The sequence below is a fragment of the Rhinatrema bivittatum genome, chromosome 8, assembly GCF_901001135.1.
Source record: "Rhinatrema bivittatum chromosome 8, aRhiBiv1.1, whole genome shotgun sequence".
NCBI lineage: Eukaryota > Metazoa > Chordata > Amphibia > Gymnophiona > Rhinatrematidae > Rhinatrema > Rhinatrema bivittatum.
The window spans coordinates 164,749,504-164,770,195 of NC_042622.1; the positions used below are offsets into that span (position 1 = coordinate 164,749,504).

Genomic DNA, 20,692 nt, shown 5'->3' on the forward strand with positions numbered 1-20,692 from the left:
CTTGAAAGGATATTCGGAACCAGTAATTTCCACATACTTCAACCTAGGAGACATCTACTTCTGTGGCATATGTTGGGGTCTGGAAGGTGTTTTGAGTCCTGGTATCGTCAACAATGGCTGGATCCCCTGTCTGTGGGCATTCCTCACATTTTGTCCTTTCTACAGCAGGTGTTGTCTAAGGGTCTAGCCTATAGTTCGCTCAGTGTCCAAGTTTCAGCCTTGGGTTGTCTTAGGGGCAAGTTGTTGTGGAGGTCATTGGCTTCTTATCCCATTGTGGTTCGATTCCTGAAGGGGGGGGGGGTAAGTATTTGTGGCCTCCAGTTTGGAAAGTATGCCAACATTGGAACCTCAGCTTAGTTTTGCGGGTGCTCTGTGGGGCATCATATGAGCCATTAAGATGAGCGTCTTTGAAGGATCTGACTTTGAAAACAGTTTTTCTGGTGGCCATATGTTCAGCCAGGTGGATTTCAGAGCTTCAGGCTCGGTCTTGTAGGGATCCTTTTTTGCGTATTGCTAAAGACAGGGTGATGTTGCATAGGTCCTCTCTTACTTGCTGAAGCTGGTTTCTTCCTTCCATGTGAATCAGACAGTAGAACTTCCAGCGTTTCCATAGTGGTCTAGGGAGACTCCACAGGATAGAGATCTTCATCTTCTGGATGTGCGTCGGACTCTGTTGCGTTATCTGAAGGTCACTAACAGGTTTCGGTGGTTGGATCACCTGTTTGTGGTGTTTGGTGGAAAAAAGAAAGGAGAGAGAGCTTCTAAAGCTACACTGTCCCAATGACTGAATGAGACCATTTGATTGGCTTATATTTGTAAGGGTCAAAAAATTCCGGCAAGCCTGAGGGCGTAAGGAGGAATAGCCTAGTGATTAGAGCCTAGTGGTTAGAGCAGTGGACTATGAACCAGGAGACCAGGGTTCAAGTCCTGCTGTCACTCCTTGTGACCCTGGGCAAGTAATTTTACCCTCCATTGCCTCAGGTACAAAACTTAGATTGTAAGCCCTCTGGGAATAGGGAAATACCTACAGTACCTGAATGTAAACCGGTGTGATATCTCGATTGAGATCGAATGTCGGTATATAAAAATAATAAATAAAATAAATAAAAAATAAATAAATAAAATAAAAATTCTACAAGAGTGCAAGCAGTCTCATGGACAGAGTGTCAGCTGGTGTCTCCCCAAGAGAGATGTAGGGCCATGGTGTGGTCCTTACTTCATACTCACCAAGCATTACTGATTTAGTCGTTCAGGCGCAGGAAGATGCGACTTTTGGTGAAGGTATTCTACAAGCGGGTCTTTCGGGTTCCAGCCCAAGAGAGGGGTGCTCGGGTAAATCCCACTTGTCTGGACTGATCTGGGTATGAACAGGAAAGGAAAATTTGTTCTTACCTGCTAATTTTCATTCCTGTAATACCACAGATCAGTCCAGAGACCCATCCTTTTGCTGCCAAAGGACTGAATTTCCCGGTGGTGTACACCTTATATCAGAGATGTTGCAATCTGTACTTACGTTGTGGGGGGCGGGGGGGTGTTTGTTTTGGTTTTTTTTCAATTGTGTTATCGAGGTTCTGAAAGTATGAGAGGCTCCAGTTCAGTGGGTTTCCAACCCTGTGTTTCCTGTTTGCCCTGAAAGGGGGAATGGTAGCTACTCTTTGGCTTGAGTACAGGTCAATACTGAGGGATTGCAGGTGGCACTCTGATATGTAGCAGTGCCTCAAAGATTTGTTCTCTGCCTCCATCTGCTGGTAGGGATGCAAAGCCCACTTATCTGGACTGATCTGTGGTATTACAGGCACAAAAATTAGCAGGTAAGAACTATTCCCTGCACATACCCAGATCAGTCCAGACTCCTGGATTTTGCCTCCCTTCCAGCAGATGGAGACAGAGAAAGTTTTGTAGGCACCGCCTCTTAATCCTGTGTGCCACCTGCATCTCTTCAGTATTCCTGTCTCCAGCAATTGGAGTATCTATCTGTATCTGAGTTTAAAAAAAAAAAAAAAAAAAAGAGATTCCTCCCTGGGGGTTGGCAGGTCCTGCTGGGACCATCCCTCCTTTAGTAGGTTAAGGACGAGCAAGGGTTGGGAACCCAAAATTGCTCCTTTTGGTACACTGGGGGTGACAGTTGGTGGTCCGGCTCCCTCCCCTTCCGTGAGGATCATGAGAAGCCTCTGCCCCCCTTCAGGGAAGTATTTTTTTTCACTTGATTCGTAAAGTTCAAAAACAAAAGAAAAAAAAAAGGAAAGTGGTGGTTGGTTTTTGCTGCTCCCCCAGTCTTTGGTAGTGGCTGGAGGCAGGACGCTCAGGAAGTTTCGTTGCCGTGGCTTCCGATCCCGCTTTCTGTTGCTGTTGTGCTGGGTCATGCTATGTCTGAGCCACTGCTCTGCCTTGGAGAGCAATCTTTGCGGCTCTCCCGGGCCGGCCGATGTTCCCGCTGCCTCTCCGGGGGGTGTTGTTGAAGGGTTGTAGCAGCATCAATTAAGCAGCGCGGCCCTGGCAGGTATCTGGCTGCTCCAGGGGACGAGGCTGATCCATTCCTGCTAAGCATGGGAATGGCGACCATCTTGAAAACATTTAAGGCTGCTGAGGAGAGAGCAGCAGCAGGAGGGGGATCTCCCGCCAGCGTTGTCACCAGCAGATGTGAGCCCCGATGAGGCCCTAGAGAAGCAGTTGGGTGAAGGTCCTGATCCCCTGGAGGGGGATTTGGGGGGGGGGGGGGTCCCTTGTTTATCCCTAAATTTTGTGCTTTTATTGCACAAAGCATATTTGGCCAGTAAGTCCAAGCAGAGTTACTCCCTCCAGGTGTAGGCTTTCGGAGGGGCCACTTAGGAAGGTGCCCAGATGGTCGGAGACACCGGGAGACATGAGAATCTGGAAAGTTAGAGGTCCAGCAGTGTGGGGTACCACAGATGACCTTTCCTCGGAGGAGTCCAACACAGGGTGTCTTCGGGGGATGGTCTTCCTGGTGCCCTCCCTCCTTTCAGTGGTCAGCATCAAGAGGAAGAGCCTGGGAAGATTCCTTCCATGGAAGGGGATAATCCTAAGGTCATTCGCCTACTTCAGAAAGAAGAACTGGGTCCTATGATCCCGCATGTCCTAGTGAAGTTGGGAATAGTGGTTTCGCAGGAGGAGCCGGACCAGGACACGGTAGATCTGATCATGGCAGGTTTACGGGGCCCGGTCAGGACTTTTCCTTTCCATAGGATGGTTAAGCAGTTGATGGTCAGGGAGTGGGATATTTCTGAGACAGGTCTTAAAGTTAGTAGGACGATGGACAAGCTCTATCCCTTGCCTAAGGAAACTCTGGATTTCTTGAGGGTGCTGAAGGTGGATGCTTCTATGTTGGCGGTCACAAAGAGAAGAACCACCATCCCAGTAGCCGGCACGGTGGCTCTGAAGGGTCTTCAGGATAGGAAACTCGAGGTGCATCTCAAAAACATATATTTGAGGTTTCTGCCCTGGGCATCCGAGCTGCAGTGTGCAGCAGTTTTATGCTTTGAGCAAGCCTGAGAAGGGTACAGCAGTAACAGAGTGCCAGAGATCTCTTGCCCCAGGAATCTGAGCAGGCAGAACTATTAGAGGCAGCAGTGGCTTATGGGGCTGACGCCTTATATCATCTGCTTTGTACCTCTTCTAGGACCATGGTGTCTGCGGTCTCGGCTAGGAGGCTTTTGTTGTTGCGAAACTGGTTAAAGGATGTTTCCTCGAAGGTTCAGCTTAGTGCGCTCCCCTTTAAGGGCAAGCTTCTTTTTGGTGAAGATTTGCAACACTGATAAAGCAGCTAGGTGGTGATAAGGTGCACAAACTACTGGAAGACAAGTCTAGGGGGACCAAAGGTTTTCTGCTGGTTTGCTCTTGCTTTTGGGGCCAAAAGCATTTCCGTCAGAGCAGGGCACCGGGCGCAGGCCAGAGACAAACCTCAGGGAGGTCTCAGTCCTTTCACGGATGCAAAGCGAACCGAGATGGTTCTGGCCAAGGGCCTAGCGGAGCCAAAACCATACAATGCGATGAGGCCACACAATGAGATGAGGTCCCAGTTATCAGGGGTTGGTTGAGGGTTTTTTTGTTTTGTTTTGTTTTTTACAAGGAGTGGGTCAAAATAACGTCGGACCAGTAGGTTCTAAGTGTGATAGGACGAGGCTATGCTTTAGAATTTGCTCAGCCTCTAAGAAACCTTTTCATGGTATTTCCCTGCGTTTTGCCAACGAAGAAACTGATAGTTCAGGAGACCATCCAAAGACTAAGAATGCTGGGATCCATTGTTCCTGTCCCCCACTCCTCCTGGGGGAAGGGGCATTATTCCATTATTTTGTGGTGCCAAAGAAGGAAGGAACCTTTCATCCAATTCTGGGCTTGAAGAAGGTAAACGTGGCTTTCAAAGTTCCACGTTTCCAGAAGGAGTCTGTCAGATCTGTCATAGTGGTGCACAGTGGAGAATTCTTGGCTTCCCTGGATTTAACAGAAGCGTATCTGCACATCTGTATCCATTGGGATCATCAGATACCTCAGATTCATGATTCTTGGAAGACATTTTCAGTTTTGTGCTCTTTGATTGGTCTAGCCATTGCTCCGAGGACTTTCACCAAAGTGATGGTGGTAGCAGCAGCAGCTGGTTCATCCTTATCTGGACAACTGGCTCATCCAAGTGAAGCCTGAGGAACTTTGCAGACAGGCGATGGAAGTGGTATTGCACCCCTTGAGATCCTTGTGCTGCATTGTGAACCTAGCCAAGAACCAACTTTTGCCTTCACGGGTTATGGAGTTCTTGGGTGCGCATTTCGATACCCATGTGGGCAAGATCTTTCTCACGGAGGAGAAGATCGTGAAGCTGCAGGTGCAAGTTTGGCACTTGTTGGACACCCAAGTGCCCAGGGTCTGGGATTACTTGCAGGTCCTTGGTTCCATGGCCTCGACTTTGGAGTTCGTCCTGTGGGTGATTCTGTAGAGGTCTCATATGAGCAAAGCGTTACTATCCTGGTGGGATCTGATGTCAGAACAATTTCATTTCTCACTGCCGCTTACATAGTTCGCCAGGTCCAGTCTTGGCCAGGACCATTTGGAGCACGGGGTGGATCTCAAAGTGCCTCAATGGATGATAGTGACTACTGATGCCAGTCTCACCGGTTGGGGGGCTGTGTGTAAGTCTCAGTTGGTGCAGGGCCAATGGTCGGTGGAGGAAGCAATTTGGTCCATCAATCGTTTAGAGACAAGGGTGGTGTGGTTGGCTCTGGACAGTGCAACAACGGTGGCCTACATCAACCATCAAGGATGGACCAAGTGTTGACCGGTTTCCCTGGAAGTGGAGATGCTGATACCTGGGTGGAGCAGCACTTGGCCTTGATAGCGGCTTCGCACATATCGGGCTCAGACAATGTGCAAGTGGATTTTGTCAGTCGGCAACGGTTGGATCCTGTGGAATGGGAGCTATCTGAGGATGCAGTGACCCTCATTTCTTGCAGATGGGGCACTCCTCATATGGATCTGATGTCAACTCAGAGGAATGCCAAGGCGCCGTGTTTCTTCAGTCACAGAAGAAAGAATGGAGCGGAGAGGATCGATGCCCTGGTTGCTCCCTTGGCCTCACTACGTTCTGATTTACGTGTTTCCTTCATGGCCTCTGGTGGACAAGTATGTAAGGAGAATAGAGGTCCACCTAGGAAAAGTCATTCTCGTGGCTCCAGAATGATTGTGAAGGCCTTGGTTTGCTGATCTGGTCAACCTTGCGATGGACAGTTTCCTGAAGCAGGGCCATCTACCAAATCTTCTAAGACAGGGCCCTATATTTTCAGATCAAGTGGATCACTTTTGTCTAGCGGCTTGGCTTTTGAAGGGAGGCAATTAAGGAAGAAAGGATGTTATGTCTACTCTCCGAGCTAGCAAGACCTCTACTTCCTTCGCATATGTTCGGATTTGGAGTGTCTTAGAGTCTTTGTGTATGGAACAGGGGGTTATTCCTCTGTGAGCATTGGTGGCGCAGATTCTGGCCTTTTTACAAAGAGGCCTAACGAAAAGTTTATCCTTTAGTTCCCTGAGTGTGCAGGTCTCTGCTTTGAGCTGCTTACGGGGCAAGATTCATGGAGCAACTCTGGCCGCGCATCCAGATGTGGGGCGTTTTCTCTGCGGGACGAGCAGAGTTGATTGGTTAGAAATTGTTTTTGATAAAGTATTTTCTGTTTGGGTACTGATTAATACTGAGGAGATGCAGGTGGCACACCAGATTAAAAGGCAGTGCCTACAAAACTTTCTCTGTCTCCCTCTGCTGGAAGGAAGGCAAAACCCAGGAGTCTGGACTGATCTGTGGTACTAAGAGAATGAAAATTAGGTAAGAACCAATTTTCCTATTTTCCCATGGGTTACTATCTAGCATTGTATGCCTGGGAGGGACATGGTGTTAGTCTTGTAAATATTTCCGTTCTTATCTGCCATATATTATGAGAACAATATGAAGCACAGCCCAGTATGTGTCAGGGCTATGAGTAAAGCAGTGAGCTCATGGTAAAATATCTTCTGATTTGTCTTTCATATAGCAAAAAAAATTCAGGCGTGTGCGGAAAATGTCAGAAGATGAAGATGAAGAGGAGGAAGATTATGGAAAGGAGGAGCATGAGAAGGAAGCAATTGCTGAAGAGATCTTTCAGGATGGGGAGGGTGAGGAGGGACCAGAGCCTGCAGAGACCACAATGGTTGCCCCAGAGGAAGATGAAGAGGAGGAGGAAGAAGAATCAGGTTTGTCCCTCTGAAAGTATCACCCACACACTACACCCTGGATAAGCCAGAGAAATCAAATGGGGGATGAGGAGAGTTGGTGATGAAGGCATATTGATTTATATTCCGCCTTTCAGTCACTTCAAAGTGGATGGAAGAAGGAGGGGATGGTGAAAGTACACTTAAGGTGTTTTGAATCTTTAAAGACCAGGGAAGTGGAGCCCAGAGTGACATTATTTTTTTGTCATTGGTAGGGGCAGCAGTGATATCAGGGCTGACACATCAGGGAATTGGAGCTTATGTAGTGACTGTATGCCATCATTTTTGCCTGCTGCCTTCTCTTCCTCTCTCCAGATATTGATGATTTCATTGTGGATGATGATGGGCAGCCTCTAAAGAAACCCAAATGGAGGAAGAAGCTCCCAGGATACGGCGATGCGTAAGCAAGGCTTTGGCTGTCTAGAGCAGCCTTCAGAGCCAGTCCTTCTGTAGTAAGGGTTCTAGTAAATAAAACACCACTAGTGAATGGAGGTTTGTGTGAACTCCACAGGGCTTTTTGTTTGTTTCATTGCTCTGGGGATGAGGGAGGGTGATAATAAGTCAGGCAGTGGACTGGTGTTGGGGGGGGGGGGGGGGATTGGGAGGAGAGAGGGAAGCAGTAGATCAGTGTTAAAAGTTCTGGGTATGTTATTTTGCAGTGCTCTGCAGGAAGCCCAGGCGATCTTTGGTGTAGACTTTGACTATGAAGAGTTTGAGAAATACAATGAGGATGATGAGGAGATGGAGGAAGAGTATGAATATGAGGATGAAGAAGCTGAAGGGGAAACACGAGTTCGACCCAAGAAGACCACTAAGAAACGTGTTAGCCGGCGCAGTATTTTTGAGATGTATGAGCCCAGCGAGTTGGAGAGCAGTCACCTGACAGATCAAGACAATGAGATACGGGTGACAGACCTCCCTGAGAGGTTCCAAGTAAGTATTTCTTGTGCATTACAACTTATTTGTAAAACATGCACTTGTAAATAACTTTTGTAATTGCTTGGGTTGTAACTGGAGGAATTGCTTCCTTCTGTGTAACAAGTGTTGGGGTTGAGTTATGCTTCTTGTCCTTAAATGGTAGCAGTAGTAAGTGTCTGCCTGCTGTCTTGCAGCTGCGTGCTATTCCTGTGAAAAATGCTGAAGATGATGAATTAGAGGAGGAAGCTGACTGGATTTACAGAAATGCATTTGCAACACCAACCATTTCTCTGCAGGTAACCAGTTTTTCCTCAAGGCCAAGGGTCTAAATTGAGTAATTGCATCTTTTGGAAAGTGGCATTTTAGAGTCTCTAAGTAACTCACATCATCTGGGTACTAGGATTCTAGTGGGCCAGGGTTATAAGTTCTGAATAGTTCATCTTTAATGGTTGTGATTATAGACTCCTGAATAACTCTTGGTTCTAGACTTTGTAAGCAGTCACATCTCCCAAGGCATAGTTTTTTCTAGACTGCCAGTATCTCATCTCTCAGTGTTTGGATTTTAGGCTTTCATGCTGGCCATGTTGCTAGGTCTTTGCTTACTAGAGCAAGTTTCAGGAGAAGTTTAGTGCAACAATCTTTTTCTTGCATTACCCAGCCTGTTATACAGTCCTTATTTTCTTTGCTTTCATATTGTTTAGCTGTTAAGGGAATGGAGTCCGTTTTATCACATGTAGTATATATAGATATAAGTGTAAACTGACAGGAGAGCCCAGGAAGGCTGCAATTATTTGCAGTGCTCCTACTTCCTGCCCCACTTCGTCTCTCAGGCTGCTGTTTCCTCCCCAGGAAAGCTGTGACTATTTGGACCGTGGGCAGGTTGGCAGCAGCTTCAGCAGGAAGGGACCCAGCACTATACAGAAGATTAAAGAAGCCCTCAACTTCATGAGAAATCAACATTTTGAGGTACATTTTTGCCTAATCCCAGAAACAGAGCTCTTATCTCTGAGCTGCTCCTTAATGCCCCCCCCTCCCCTGTTATAAAGGAGTACAATAGCAATAGCTGGAATGAGTGTTCTGTGCAGAGTGAAGTCTGTTTCAAAATCTTGAACATCATCTTTGTTTTAATTATCTCCCTTTACAGCTTGTTGCATTGGGTAGAGTATACATTTTTAAATGTTTAGACAATACTCTACTTGGATCAGTCAAGATCCTTCTCAAGAGCAGGAACTCTGTATCACTGCCAGGCAGAGCACTGAAAAAACATTAAACCTAGCAATGATGTACTTGGATTATAATTAAACAACTGCTAAACCAAATGGAGCTAGTAATCAACATCGAAAAAATGGAATTTATACACCTAGAGCAAAAAAACTTAACCTTAAGCAAAACTTATCACTGAAGGTCAAAGAAGGTTATGCCAAACTTATGGTCCTCAGAAGGCTGAAACCCTTATTAACCCAAACACACTTTCGAATAGTCCTACAGGCCCTTATTTTCGCTAGCACAGATTACTAAAACACACTGTTTCTGGGATTACCGTATTCAACTATAAGATCATTCCAAATCTTACAAAACTCTGCTGCCAGAATACTTACTGGTAAAAATAAAAGAGATCACATCACTCAAACACTTGCCGAACTACACTGGCTGCCAGTAGAACAAAGGGTTCAATATAAAACACTGTGCACAATTCACAAACTAACTAATGAAGAAAAAGCAGATTGGTTAAACACAGCGCTGCGCTTACATGTCCCCCAAAGAAATCTTAGATCAGCCAATAAAGCCCTTCAAACCATCCCTTCAGTCAGGACTGACTCAAGTCAGAGAGCGAGCTCTATCCTTAGCTGGACCAATTTTATGGAACACAATGCCCCTAGAAACTAGATTACAGAGAGATTTAAAACTCTTTAAAAAAAAGTTTAAAAACCTGGCTTTTCAAGAAAGCTTTTTACAATGAAAATGGAGAATAAGAAATATGAACTAACAGGCAACGGATCATCAACACATAGCACAAAGTCACCTAGATGCGTATTTGCATATTTTATTATTTTCTCTCATACTTTGCATCTAAAGCTAAATAGAGACAGTATAAAGAACTATACTTATATGGTTACCCTATTAATCATATATATGGACAAGATCCATGTCACCTTTCATATAGATTGTATTATTGAAACATGTAACCGAAACTATATGGCACTTTGTAAGATAGTATGACCCAAGCTGAGCATTAAATATATGTGCCTCTCTGTAAACCGTTGTGATCGTGCTTGACCAAACAACGGTATAGAAAAGATTTTAAATAAAACTATTTCCAGTATCAAGCTCTTGATAGTTTTTTCTCAGTGGAGGTCCTTGTTCTACAGGCAGAGCTGAGTGAAGCTTTGCCTGAGGCACTCTGTTGGAGTGTGTAGGAGCAGAGCCTGGTCCTTGCTGGGTAGCAGGTGTTGATCCTGTCTGTTTTCTCTTTGCCAGGTCCCCTTCATTGCCTTCTACAGGAAGGAGTATGTGGAACCGGAGCTGAATATAAATGATCTGTGGCGTGTCTGGCAATGGGATGAGAAGGTAGGTGTGCTCGGAGCAACCTTTTTTGCCATTAATACCGTGTCAGAGCAAGAGACAGAGAATACTGCTGCATTAGGCTTGTGTTGCTTCTCCTGGTTATCCAGTAGTGAGACTATAAGACCTGTTCAGCTGTTGGAAGCTGATGCCTCACACTACAGAACAAGGGCCTGATTCACTTATGCTTTTCTCCCATTCTGTTTCTGAGAAAAAAAGTTTAGTGAATGAGGTCCTAACTGTGCAGCAGCATTTCATATCCTTTCAGAACTGTTGCCCCTGTGTGCATAGAAGTGTCCCTGTGGGAGACTACTCATCTGTGGCCCTTCCAGTGGTATTCTGTGCCCAGTCTTAATGTGCTGCCTATATGCCAGCTTTACCTTGGATGTAAGACAGCATTTTTAAGTGCCCCTCTTCTGAGAGGCAGGGACTGGCACTCCACTATACTCTCCTTTTAGGTCTCAAGTTGTTTTATGCTGAGCCTCAGAATTCAGTAAGTGTCCCCAGAATTGTGATGTACTTGCGTTTTGAATTTTTATTTTTATTTTTTTTGGTATTTATATCTCACCTTTAAAGTAGGATGCTGTAGAACAAATTACATACAGGTGCAACATGTGCCAGTCCTAAACAACTTATAGTGTAAGGAAGTATCCCCCAAGGTCACAGCAAGCATCAGCATAACAAAAAAAAAAAAAAAGCTTAGTCAAGACTTCTGGGTCCTAGCTTGTTACTCGTAAGCACTTTTCATTAATACAGCCAACAGAAATTTCGTTTTATGGTTTTCCTCCTATTGCCCACTCCCTACACTGTGCATGGGATGTCTGTTATGAAAATGAAGACAACATTCAATCCCCAGGATTCTCATTGTCTCCCCTACTGCTACAAATCAAGAAACTCTACCCTCTGTGTCTGCTTCCTGATCATCCCCCAGATTAGTCCAGACAAGTGGGTTTTGCATTCCTACCAGCAAATGGAGGTAGAAAAAAAAACTTTGAGACATTGTTACATAACAGAGTGCCACCTGCAGTCCTCAGTATTTCTCTGCCTCGAGCAGATGGTAGAGGTGCGAAACCTGCAGTCTGGAATTTAAAATATAAAGAAGAGAAGGATTAGCTCCCCTTTGTAGGCCATCCCTTGGGTAGAGCAGGAGGGGTGAGCAAGTGGTTGGTTATCCCTAGTAATCTCGACCTGAAGCATCCAGAGGGTTGAAAGCCAGGGGATCTGGTTCTCTCAACTCACTGGTGCTTGCCAGTGGACACATGGAAGTAACTTCCTTTTCCCTGAACGTATCCAGATCAGCCCAGACTGCTGGGTTATGCCTCCCTTCCAGCAGATGGAGACAGAGAAAAACTTGAAGGGCAACCCTGTTAGTACGGTGCACCACCTGCAAGCCCCTTTCAGTATTTCACTGTCTCCAGCAGATGAAGGTGACAGAACCTGCGGTCCTGGTAGCTTGATACTTTTTTTTTTTTTAAATAAATAAAGAAATAGAATTAGGAGATATTTCAGGAATCCTGATTATTTTTTGGCTAAATCAATGACACTGTCTTTAAAAAAAAAAAAAAAAAAAAAAAAAGTCAGAGCAATTGCGATTTGAGCACAGGAGCATGTCGCTTCCTGAGGGGAAGGCTCATCTGCCTTCATACCTTGGTGGTAGGCTTGGCGGGGGGTTGCCTGTCCACCCCCATTCCCGGAGTGGTGGACAGCGAGTTACTGGGGGGGATTTACAGGTGGGCCGGTCCCTCCCCCCCTGGCCCAGAGAAGTTAGTCGGGTTCCCTCTGGTGAGGCCCGCATGGCTTGTTTTGCTGCGCTAAAGCACAAAAAAAGTGTGGCAGCACCACTTCTTGGCCTCCCGTGCTCCGGACGATATTCTTAGCGCCCCCCCCCTCCCGGATCTGTACCGCACCGATACCACGCGCCGCTGCTTGTAGTGCCTGCAGGGAGCCGGCGACCTGGCGCTTCCGCGAGAACCTGTGCTCCCAGTATCTCCCCAGGGGGTGAGGGCCCATCAATAAGAGGTCGGCGGGAGGGGAGGGCAGGCTGTTTTATTAATGCAGAAGGCTTACCTAGCTAGCCTTATGCCTCCAGGGGACACCCCCCCCCCCCCCTCCCCATCTCCTCCCACAAAGGTCTCTAGGGTGGATCCTCTGGAGGTTTCCCGGATTCGGGTGGTCTGGGGAATGTCCGATACCAGGGGAATAATACCCCGGCAGATCCACTTCAGGCTAACGCAGATGATGGTTCCGAGCGGGTGGTGCCTGTGGAAGGGGATGATCCTCGAGTCCTGAGACTCTTTCGTAGGGATGAGTTAGAGCCAATGATTCTGCATGTTCTCGCTGAGCTGGGAATCCCGGCTATACAGGCGTCCCAGGATCAGAATACGGTGGACCCAGTGCTTTCTGGTCTACGCCCCCCCGGCTGGAACTTTCCTGTTCCATCCCATGTTACTTCAGCTTATGTTTCGGGAATGGGATTCTCCAGTGGCTAGCCTTCATGTGGGCCGGGCTATGGACAAGTTGTACCCACTGTCGAACGATTATCTGGATCTCCTCAAGGTTCCTAAGGTTGATGCGGCCGTGTCAGCAGTCACGAAGCATACCACGATTCCAGTTGTGGGGGCGGTTGCTCTTAAGGATTCTCAGGTTCCCTGTACGTACCAGGATCAGTCCAGACAGTGGGTTATGTCCCCCGTCCAGCAGATGGAGTCAGAACAAAACTCTGAGGGTGCACTGCCCTATAGGCCAGTGCACCCTCAGTATCCTCTCAGTATTCTTCTGACTCCAGCAGATAGGAGTTGGGGAGCCTTTAGCTCCCCTGGGGTTTAGGAAATTTGCTTCCTTCCCTGTTTCTATTCTCTCTTATTTTTGTGTGGTGAATCAAGCTGTTTAAAAAAAAAAAGACAGCTCAGGCACTGCCCCCTTCAGAACTTGCATCCAGCTCTGGGGGTTTGCCTAACTTTCTAGCTCTCTTTCCCTCGTGTGACTGGGGGTAAGTCTTTTGTGTACTTTGTTCCTTAGCTTTCTTCCTTTAGGTCCGTGGACCGGCTGTTTCTCCGGGGGATAATTACTGTCGGGGTCAGCCTCTTCTCTCCCCCCCCCCCCCCCGCCACGATTTGACCCGCGGTCCCGGGACGCGCATTCCCCGGGATCGCCGACTAGGTCGAGCAACTTGCTCCATAGTAGGGCCGGGGCACAGCAGACGCGCATTCCTGCTGCCCGCGGCTTTGGGTTTCCTCGCGGCTCCCCTTCTTCTGCCTTCATTCGCGGCCATTATGCCGCGACCCCACCGTTGTGCTGCTTGCGGGGAGCCGGGGTCCTGGCTCTCCAGCGAAGGGGTGTGCTCGAGGTGCCTTCCTGGTGGGGAGGACACCTCGCTGCCGCTGAGAGGGCCGCCTCGCGCGACTCTGCGCACCTTCATTTTTCTGAGTCAGGCCTGATCCCGTCTATGGCGGGGAACGGTGGCCATTTTGGGGGCAGCGTGTTCAGCACCGGAGGGAGAGGATGTAGAGGATTCCCTCAGCGACCAACCCCCGATTCTTGTCCCGGTTCAGCCCCTGGCCCCCGGAATGCAGTCTGGGGACTCTCCTGCTCTGCCTTCTCCGGGACCCTCCCATTTTACCAAGGAATTTGTGCTTTTGATGCACCAAGCTTACATGGCAAGCCTGGGCCATGTTCCGGACCCAGCTTCAGCACCCCCGCCGCGTTAGGTTCCTAGGGTGGGGGATACCGGGGCAGGGACCCCTGGTTTTTCAGCAGGGGCCCCCTGGGTAGGCCTGGTGCTCCCCCTGGTGGGGGGGGGGGGGCGTCCCACCAGCTCCTGATCCCGTTCTCCCTGATCCACTGCCGGGTCAGGCCGATCCACTCCTTGCTCAAATAGGTGACGACCCTAGGGTCTTGCGCATCTTCCAACGGGAAGAACTCGATGCCCTCATCCCTCACATAATTCAGGAACTAGACCTCGACGCACCACAAGAAGTGCCAGTACCTTCCACGTCCGGGAAGAAGGGTGATCCGGTCCTAGCAGGGCTCCGTCCCTTGGCGAGAACTTTTCCGAACCATCCCACATTTATGCAATTAATTTCCAGGGAATGGGACACACCTGAATCCTCTCTGAAAGTCAGCAGGGCGATGGACAAGCCTCCGATCCAGTCTCCTTGCCCTTCCTGGAGTCTCAATCTGGTCCTCCGCTCCCTGGCGGGACCTCCCTTTGAGCTGCTGGGTTCTTCCACTCTCAAGGATCTTACTCTCAAGACCGTGTTCCTCGTGGCCATCTGCTCTGCACGCCGAGTCTCTGAGCTGCAAGCGTTGACTTGCAGAGAACCCTACCTCTGTTTCACTGACTCTGGGGTATCTATACGCACGGTCCCTTCCTTCCTACCAAAGGTGGTGTCAGCCTTCCACTGGAATCAGACGATAGAGTTGCCCTCCTTCTCCACAGAGGACTCGCGGGATCTTCGAAAACTTGATGTAAAGCACGCACTTCTTCGCTACCTGGAAGTCGCCAATGATTTCCGTCTCTCCGATCATCTCTTCGTCCTCTGGTCGGGACCACGGAAGGGACATAAGGCCACGAAGACAACAGTTGCTCCCTGGCTCAAGGAAGCCATCGTGTCATCCTATATAGGAGCGGGTAAGGAACCACCGTTGGGGGTCAAGGCTCACTCTCTCCGTTCGCAAACTGCGTCCTGGGCAGAATGTCAATCTGTCTCCATCCAGGAGATCTGCAGAGCAGCGACCTGGAAGTCTCTGCATACTTTCACACGGCACTACCGACTACAGCTCCAATCGCCGTTCTCTGGCTACCTTGGGGACAGTGTAGTCCGAGCAGGGCTCTTAGGGGCCCACCAGGTTTAGGGAAGCTTTGGTACATCCCACTGTCTGGACTGATCCTGGTACGTACAGGGAAAAGAAAATTACTTCTTACCTGCTAATTTTCGTTCCTGTAGTACCATGGATCAGTCCAGACGCCCTCCCTCAGGAAAATGCAACAGGCGAGTCTCTAATGGGTGGAGCAGCTCCACCCATTGGACTAGCTACCGCTCCCCGCACCTTTACCAAAGTAATGGTGGTGGTCGCAGCGGCTCTCCAACAGGAAGGGATCCTGGTCCATCCTTACTTGGACGATTGACTCATTCGAGCGAAGTCAGAGGAGCTATGCAAGATGGCGGTGGCCAAGGTGGTGCAGACCCTTCACTCCCTGGGATGGGTCATCAATCTGACTAAGAGCCAGCTGTGTCCTGCCCAGAACCTGGATTTTTTGGGAGCGCGGTTCGATACTCTGATCGGGAAGGTTTTCCTTATGCAGGAATGGCTATACAAGCTGACGTCTCAAGTTCGTCATTTCTTGGCTCTGCCACTCCCCAAAGTCTGGGATTACTTGCAGGTGCTTGGTTCTATGGCGTCTACACTAGAGTTGGTTCCTTGAGCCTTCGCTCACATGAGATCGTTGCAGAGGGCTTTGCTCTCACGTTGGGATCCCAAATCGGAGGAGTTCCAGATTCCCTTGCCGCTCCAGGAGCCTGCCAGGTCCAGCCTCGCTTGGTGGTTAATACCCAAGCACTTGTCTTGGGGGGTAGAGCTAGAAGTTCCTCAGTGGATCATTGTTACAATGGATGCCAGTCTTTCCGGTTGGGGGGCAGTTTGCCAATCTCAAGTGGCGCAAGGCCAATGGACGCAGCAGGAAGCACAATGGTCCATCAATCGTCTGGACACATGAGCGGTACGATTGGCCTTGCAGAAGTTCCTTCCTCTCATCAGTCGGTGAGAGTCTTATTTGACAATGTGACAACGGTGGCCTACATCAACCGGCAAGGAGGAACGAAGAGCCGTCCCATAGCGTTAGAGGCGGACGAGCTCCTGGCCTGGACGGAAAGGAATCTTTCCAGGATAGCAGCGTCTCACATTGCCGGAGTAGACAACGTTCAGGCAGATTTTCTGAGCCGTCAGCGACTAGATCCAGGAGAATGGGAGCTGTCCGACGAGGCGTTCAAGTTGTTGACTCATCGATGGGGGATTCCCCGCTTGGATTTGATGGCGACTCGGTTGAATGTCAAGGCGCCTCGATTCTTCAGTTGCAGAAGAGAGCATGGGGTGGAAGGAGTGGATGCTCTTGTCCTTCTGTAGCCCCACGACATTCTGCTCTTCGTTTTTCCTCCTTGGCCCCTAGTGGCAACGTTTTGAGAAGAATAGAAGCCCATCCGGGACCGGTGGTTCTAGTGGAGGCCGTGGTTCATGGATCTCATCAACTTCGCGGTGGATGATCCGTTCCGTCTGGGTCAACTTTCAAATCTCCTGAGGCAAGGTCCAGTATTTTTTGACCAGGTGGATCACTTTTGTCTAGCGGCTTGGCTTATGAGAGGCGGCAGTTGAGAAAGAAGGGTTATCCGGATAAGGTAATTTCTACTCTTTTGCAGGCTCGCAAAACATCAACCTCTCTTACTTATGTCCGGGTCAGGATGGTTTTTGACTCTTGATGCACTAGATTAAAGGTTTCCCCTAGCCATGCCTTGGTAGTTCATATTCTAGCCTTCTTACAAAAGGGTTTGGTGAAGGGGTTAGCTTTCAGTTCTCTATGGGTGCAAGTGGCGGCTTTAGGCTGTTTACGAGGAAAGGTGGAAGGAGTGTCCATAGCGGCTCATCCTGATGTGGTGTGTTTTCTTAGAGGTGCTAAGCACTTGAATCCTTCCCTCTGGGCTGTTTGTCCATCTTGGAGTTTGAATTTGGTCCTTTGGACGTTGTGTGAATCTCCTTTTGAACCACTCAAATGCGTTACCTTAAAGGACCTTACACTCAAAACAGTGTTTTTGGTAGCTATCTGCTCGGCTCGGAGAGTGTCTGAGTTTCAGGCACTATCTTGTCGTGAACATTTTCTTTGGTTTTCGGATTCTGGTGTTTCTCTACGAACGTTAACCTCCTTTCTTTCTAAGGTTGTATCGGCTTTTCGCGTGAACCAGTCGGTTGAGTTGCCGGCGTTTCTGGATTTGGACCAAGATTCTCCGCATGCACGCGAATTGAGAAGGTTGAATGTTAGGCGGGTTCTTCTGCATTACTTGGAGGTCACTAACGAGTTTTGTTTGTCTGATCACCTTTTTGTTTCGTGGAGCGGCCCTAAAAAAGGGCATAAGGCTTTCAAGACCTCCATAGCCTGGTGGTTGAAGGAGGCTATTGCTTCTGCGTACATATGTCATGGGCGAGCGATTCCTGAGGGTCTTAAAGCTCATTCGCTTCAGTCTCAGGCGGCGTCCTGGGCAGAAAGTAAGTTGATTTCCCCCCAGGAGATCTGTAGAACGGCGACTTGGAAGTCTTTGCATACTTTTGCTTGGCATTACCGTTTAGATGTTCAGGCTCCTGGTTCTGAGAATTTCGGAAGTGGGGTGCTTCGAGCTGGGCTTTCTAGATCCCACCCCAGGTAAGGCAGCTTGGGAAAATTCCAGCAGTCTGGGCTGATCCGGGTACGAACAGGGAAAGGAAAATTGGTTCTTACCTGCTAATTTTCGTTCCTGTAGTACCACGGATCAGCCCAGACGCCCGCCCAGAGTAGATGTTATGTAATTTTTGTTTTCAGATCCAATCGAACTTTTCCATTTTTCTGTCGACTATATCAGAACGAAGATTCCACAGTGCTCTTAATCTGTACATAGTTGTTGGTCATCAAATTGATTTAGCTACTAAATTTGGATTATGGTTACCTGTTTGAATTTACTTTCTGCTTTGATAATGTTCATATTGAAGGGGGCTGCAGGTGGTGCACCGTACTTACAGGGGGTGCCCTTCAAGTTTTTCTCTGTCTCCATCTGCTGGAAGGGAGGCCTAACCCAGCAGTCTGGGCTGATCCGTGGTACTACAGGAACGAAAATTAGCAGGTAAGAACCAATTTTCCTTTCCTAGCGTGTAGCCAGATGGATTTAGGACCAGTGGGTTATATGTTCCCCTGCTAGCAGATGGAGACGGAGTCAGATTTCAAAACTGACATCATCCTAGATATACCTCTGCAGTGACCTCAGCCATTCAGTATCACTCCATCTTCTAACTGATGTGGACACTAGCCCCACACCAGCAGCGGTGTTTAGCGGGATTGCAGCACTAATTCAAAGGAGATATTTACCTTCAAATCAAAAGGAAGATCGAGCCGCACTCTCCTACGGTGATACCTAAGGGTCCCTCCTCCAGTTGAGAATTCCTGACGTGATTTCCATCATCTCTCAGAAGTGTACCGTGGTCTGGTAGCCGGCTCGCGGCGTGGACTTTGCTGCTGAAGTAGCTAAAAGGCAGCGGGTGCAGAAGCAGAGCATAGCGGTGAAGGCCTAAGCCCTCTCTCACCGCAGCCGGAGACAGTCTCTGTACACCTGTAAGCACTGAGATCAGGTAAGTAGAGAAGAACTCCAATGATCCAGAGACATGGAAGGGCTTCGGTAAGTCTTTCTTCCAGTGTCCTTGCTCGGTGTGCATACCCGACATCGTTCCCGTTCGGGCAAGGGAAGGGGGTTTCTGAGCGGGTTGAGTGCCCCCCCCCCCCCCCCCCCCAGTGGGCTAGTCCCCGCTTCAGGCTTGGTGGACTCTCCATGTGGCGATCCACGGCGGTGCCATCTTGCGCGTGGTTTTCTGCGGTGCCATTTTTTCCCCTTCATCCGTCTATACGCACGGTGCAAGCCGGCCTTCTATGCGCCTAACGTGCTCGCATAGCTCCGCACATAACTGCGTGCATAAGCGCACGCATAAACTCACGCATTCTTTAGCACACAACTGGCCGCTTAGATCTACGCATGCCAAGATGAATCTATGTGCGCTCGAGAGGCATTTGCCGCCTAAATGCACAAGCTACAGAGGTTATGGCCTCTGCAGCAAAGAAGCTCAAACGTCACTCCCTTTGCACTGCCTGCCATATTAGGGCGGCACAGTCTGACCTGGAATCTGTCTGTGTCAGTACTGTGAGGAGGCCCAGGAAGGGCGGGATTCTCAGAACATTTCCAAGTCCAGCCCATCCCAGTCAGAGGATGGGTCAGCCATGACCTTATTGGGCAGCACCCCAAATCTGAGCAATTCTTTTTTTTGAAATGAAATGTTTTATTAAGGCAACAGAACAATAACATCAGGTCACCAACATGTGGGCACACCAGCAGCACATTGAAAAAAAAATTATCAATACAGGTTGTATCCCTCCCAACATTGTGACAACATGGTAAGACGAAAGAAAATACCAAACCATACACATATACATATACATGGTATGCATGAGCATCATGAAAGCATCAATGTGTTAATAAAGCCTGATTAATAAAAGAAAACATAAGTCTGTGTCCCTTTTTTGGTAGATCTTAAACATTCATCCCCCCGCCCGCCAATCACACTCACGAGGGTATTCTGCCAGTGGAGATCCATTAGCAAGAAAAAGTAGAGGGATGGTAGTCCGCATGGTAAAGTCCAACATTCCAATAGACAGAGAAGATCCATTCAGGTGATCGAGCAAGCGCTCTCCTCCTTCCAAACTCGATAGGTGGACCAGATATCCCGGAACTGCCGCAATGTCCTCCTGAGTTTTGCTGTAATTTCGGCCATAATGTATATGTGATCCACTTTTACCTGTACCTCCGCCAACGTTGGTATAGTGGAAGTTCTCCATTTCTTAGCTATTTCATTTCTAGTGGCTGTACATATAAAAGTTGCTAGACTATTATGGCCCGCCTGTTGAGAGAACAGCGGTGTTCCCAACAATGCATGTTGAGGTAGTAACTCCACCTTGCCTCCACACAACTGCTGCATCCAGTTTTCCACAGCTTGCCACAGAGGACGAAGAATAGGGCAAGACCACCACATATGAAGGTAACTGCCTTCACACTGACAGCCTCTCCAACACATTACAGACATGCGAGAGGACATACTGTGCAATCGAGTGGGATAGTAGTACCATCTAAAAAACATCTTTAAGGAGTTTTCCAATAATGAGGCTGCGATTAAACCCTTGCCCAGACCCAAGATAATCCCCTCCCACTCCGATATAGAATAGGTGCATTGTAAATCCCGTTCCCAAGCTAGCATAGCTTTCGTTTTCACCCAAGGTTCAAGCCCCAGCATATTATACATCCCCGACAGCAACTTGATTGCAAAATCTGCCTTCCTACAGAGCTTCTCAAACTCTGATATCCCCATTTGTACGTGGGTAGATAACAAGGAGGTACGTGCATAATGACTCAATTGTAAATAGAAAAATACATCCTCTTCCTGTACACCAAATCGTGATCGTAAATCCTGGTAAGAAAGCACACCTTTGGAACCTATGATTTGTCCCCAATACCGTATACCTCTAGCCTTCCACCTATTTGCCGCCCTACTGCCAAATCCAGGAGTGAAATTTTTATTAGCATATATATAAGTGGAGGCATGGAACTCGCGGAAACCCGTTACAGTGCTCTTGTGACAACACCAAAAGTGAAGGTCTAAAATCAAAGTCGGGGCCACCACTTCCTCTGGA

At 48.4% G+C, this 20,692-nt stretch overlaps 1 protein-coding gene across 2 annotated transcripts in view; it reads left to right on the forward strand.

Moving 5' to 3' along the window:
• The window catches only part of SUPT6H (SPT6 homolog, histone chaperone and transcription elongation factor), a 260,364-nt gene that overhangs the window by 40,089 nt on the left and 199,583 nt on the right, over positions 1 to 20,692 (forward strand). For both annotated transcript variants that reach the window (XM_029611011.1, XM_029611012.1), the window contains exons 5-10: positions 6,528 to 6,726; positions 7,060 to 7,144; positions 7,404 to 7,677; positions 7,857 to 7,958; positions 8,512 to 8,628; positions 10,141 to 10,230. In XM_029611011.1, the coding sequence (XP_029466871.1) occupies positions 6,528 to 6,726; positions 7,060 to 7,144; positions 7,404 to 7,677; positions 7,857 to 7,958; positions 8,512 to 8,628; positions 10,141 to 10,230 (867 nt within the window). The remainder of the gene's footprint in view (positions 1 to 6,527; positions 6,727 to 7,059; positions 7,145 to 7,403; positions 7,678 to 7,856; positions 7,959 to 8,511; positions 8,629 to 10,140; positions 10,231 to 20,692) is intronic.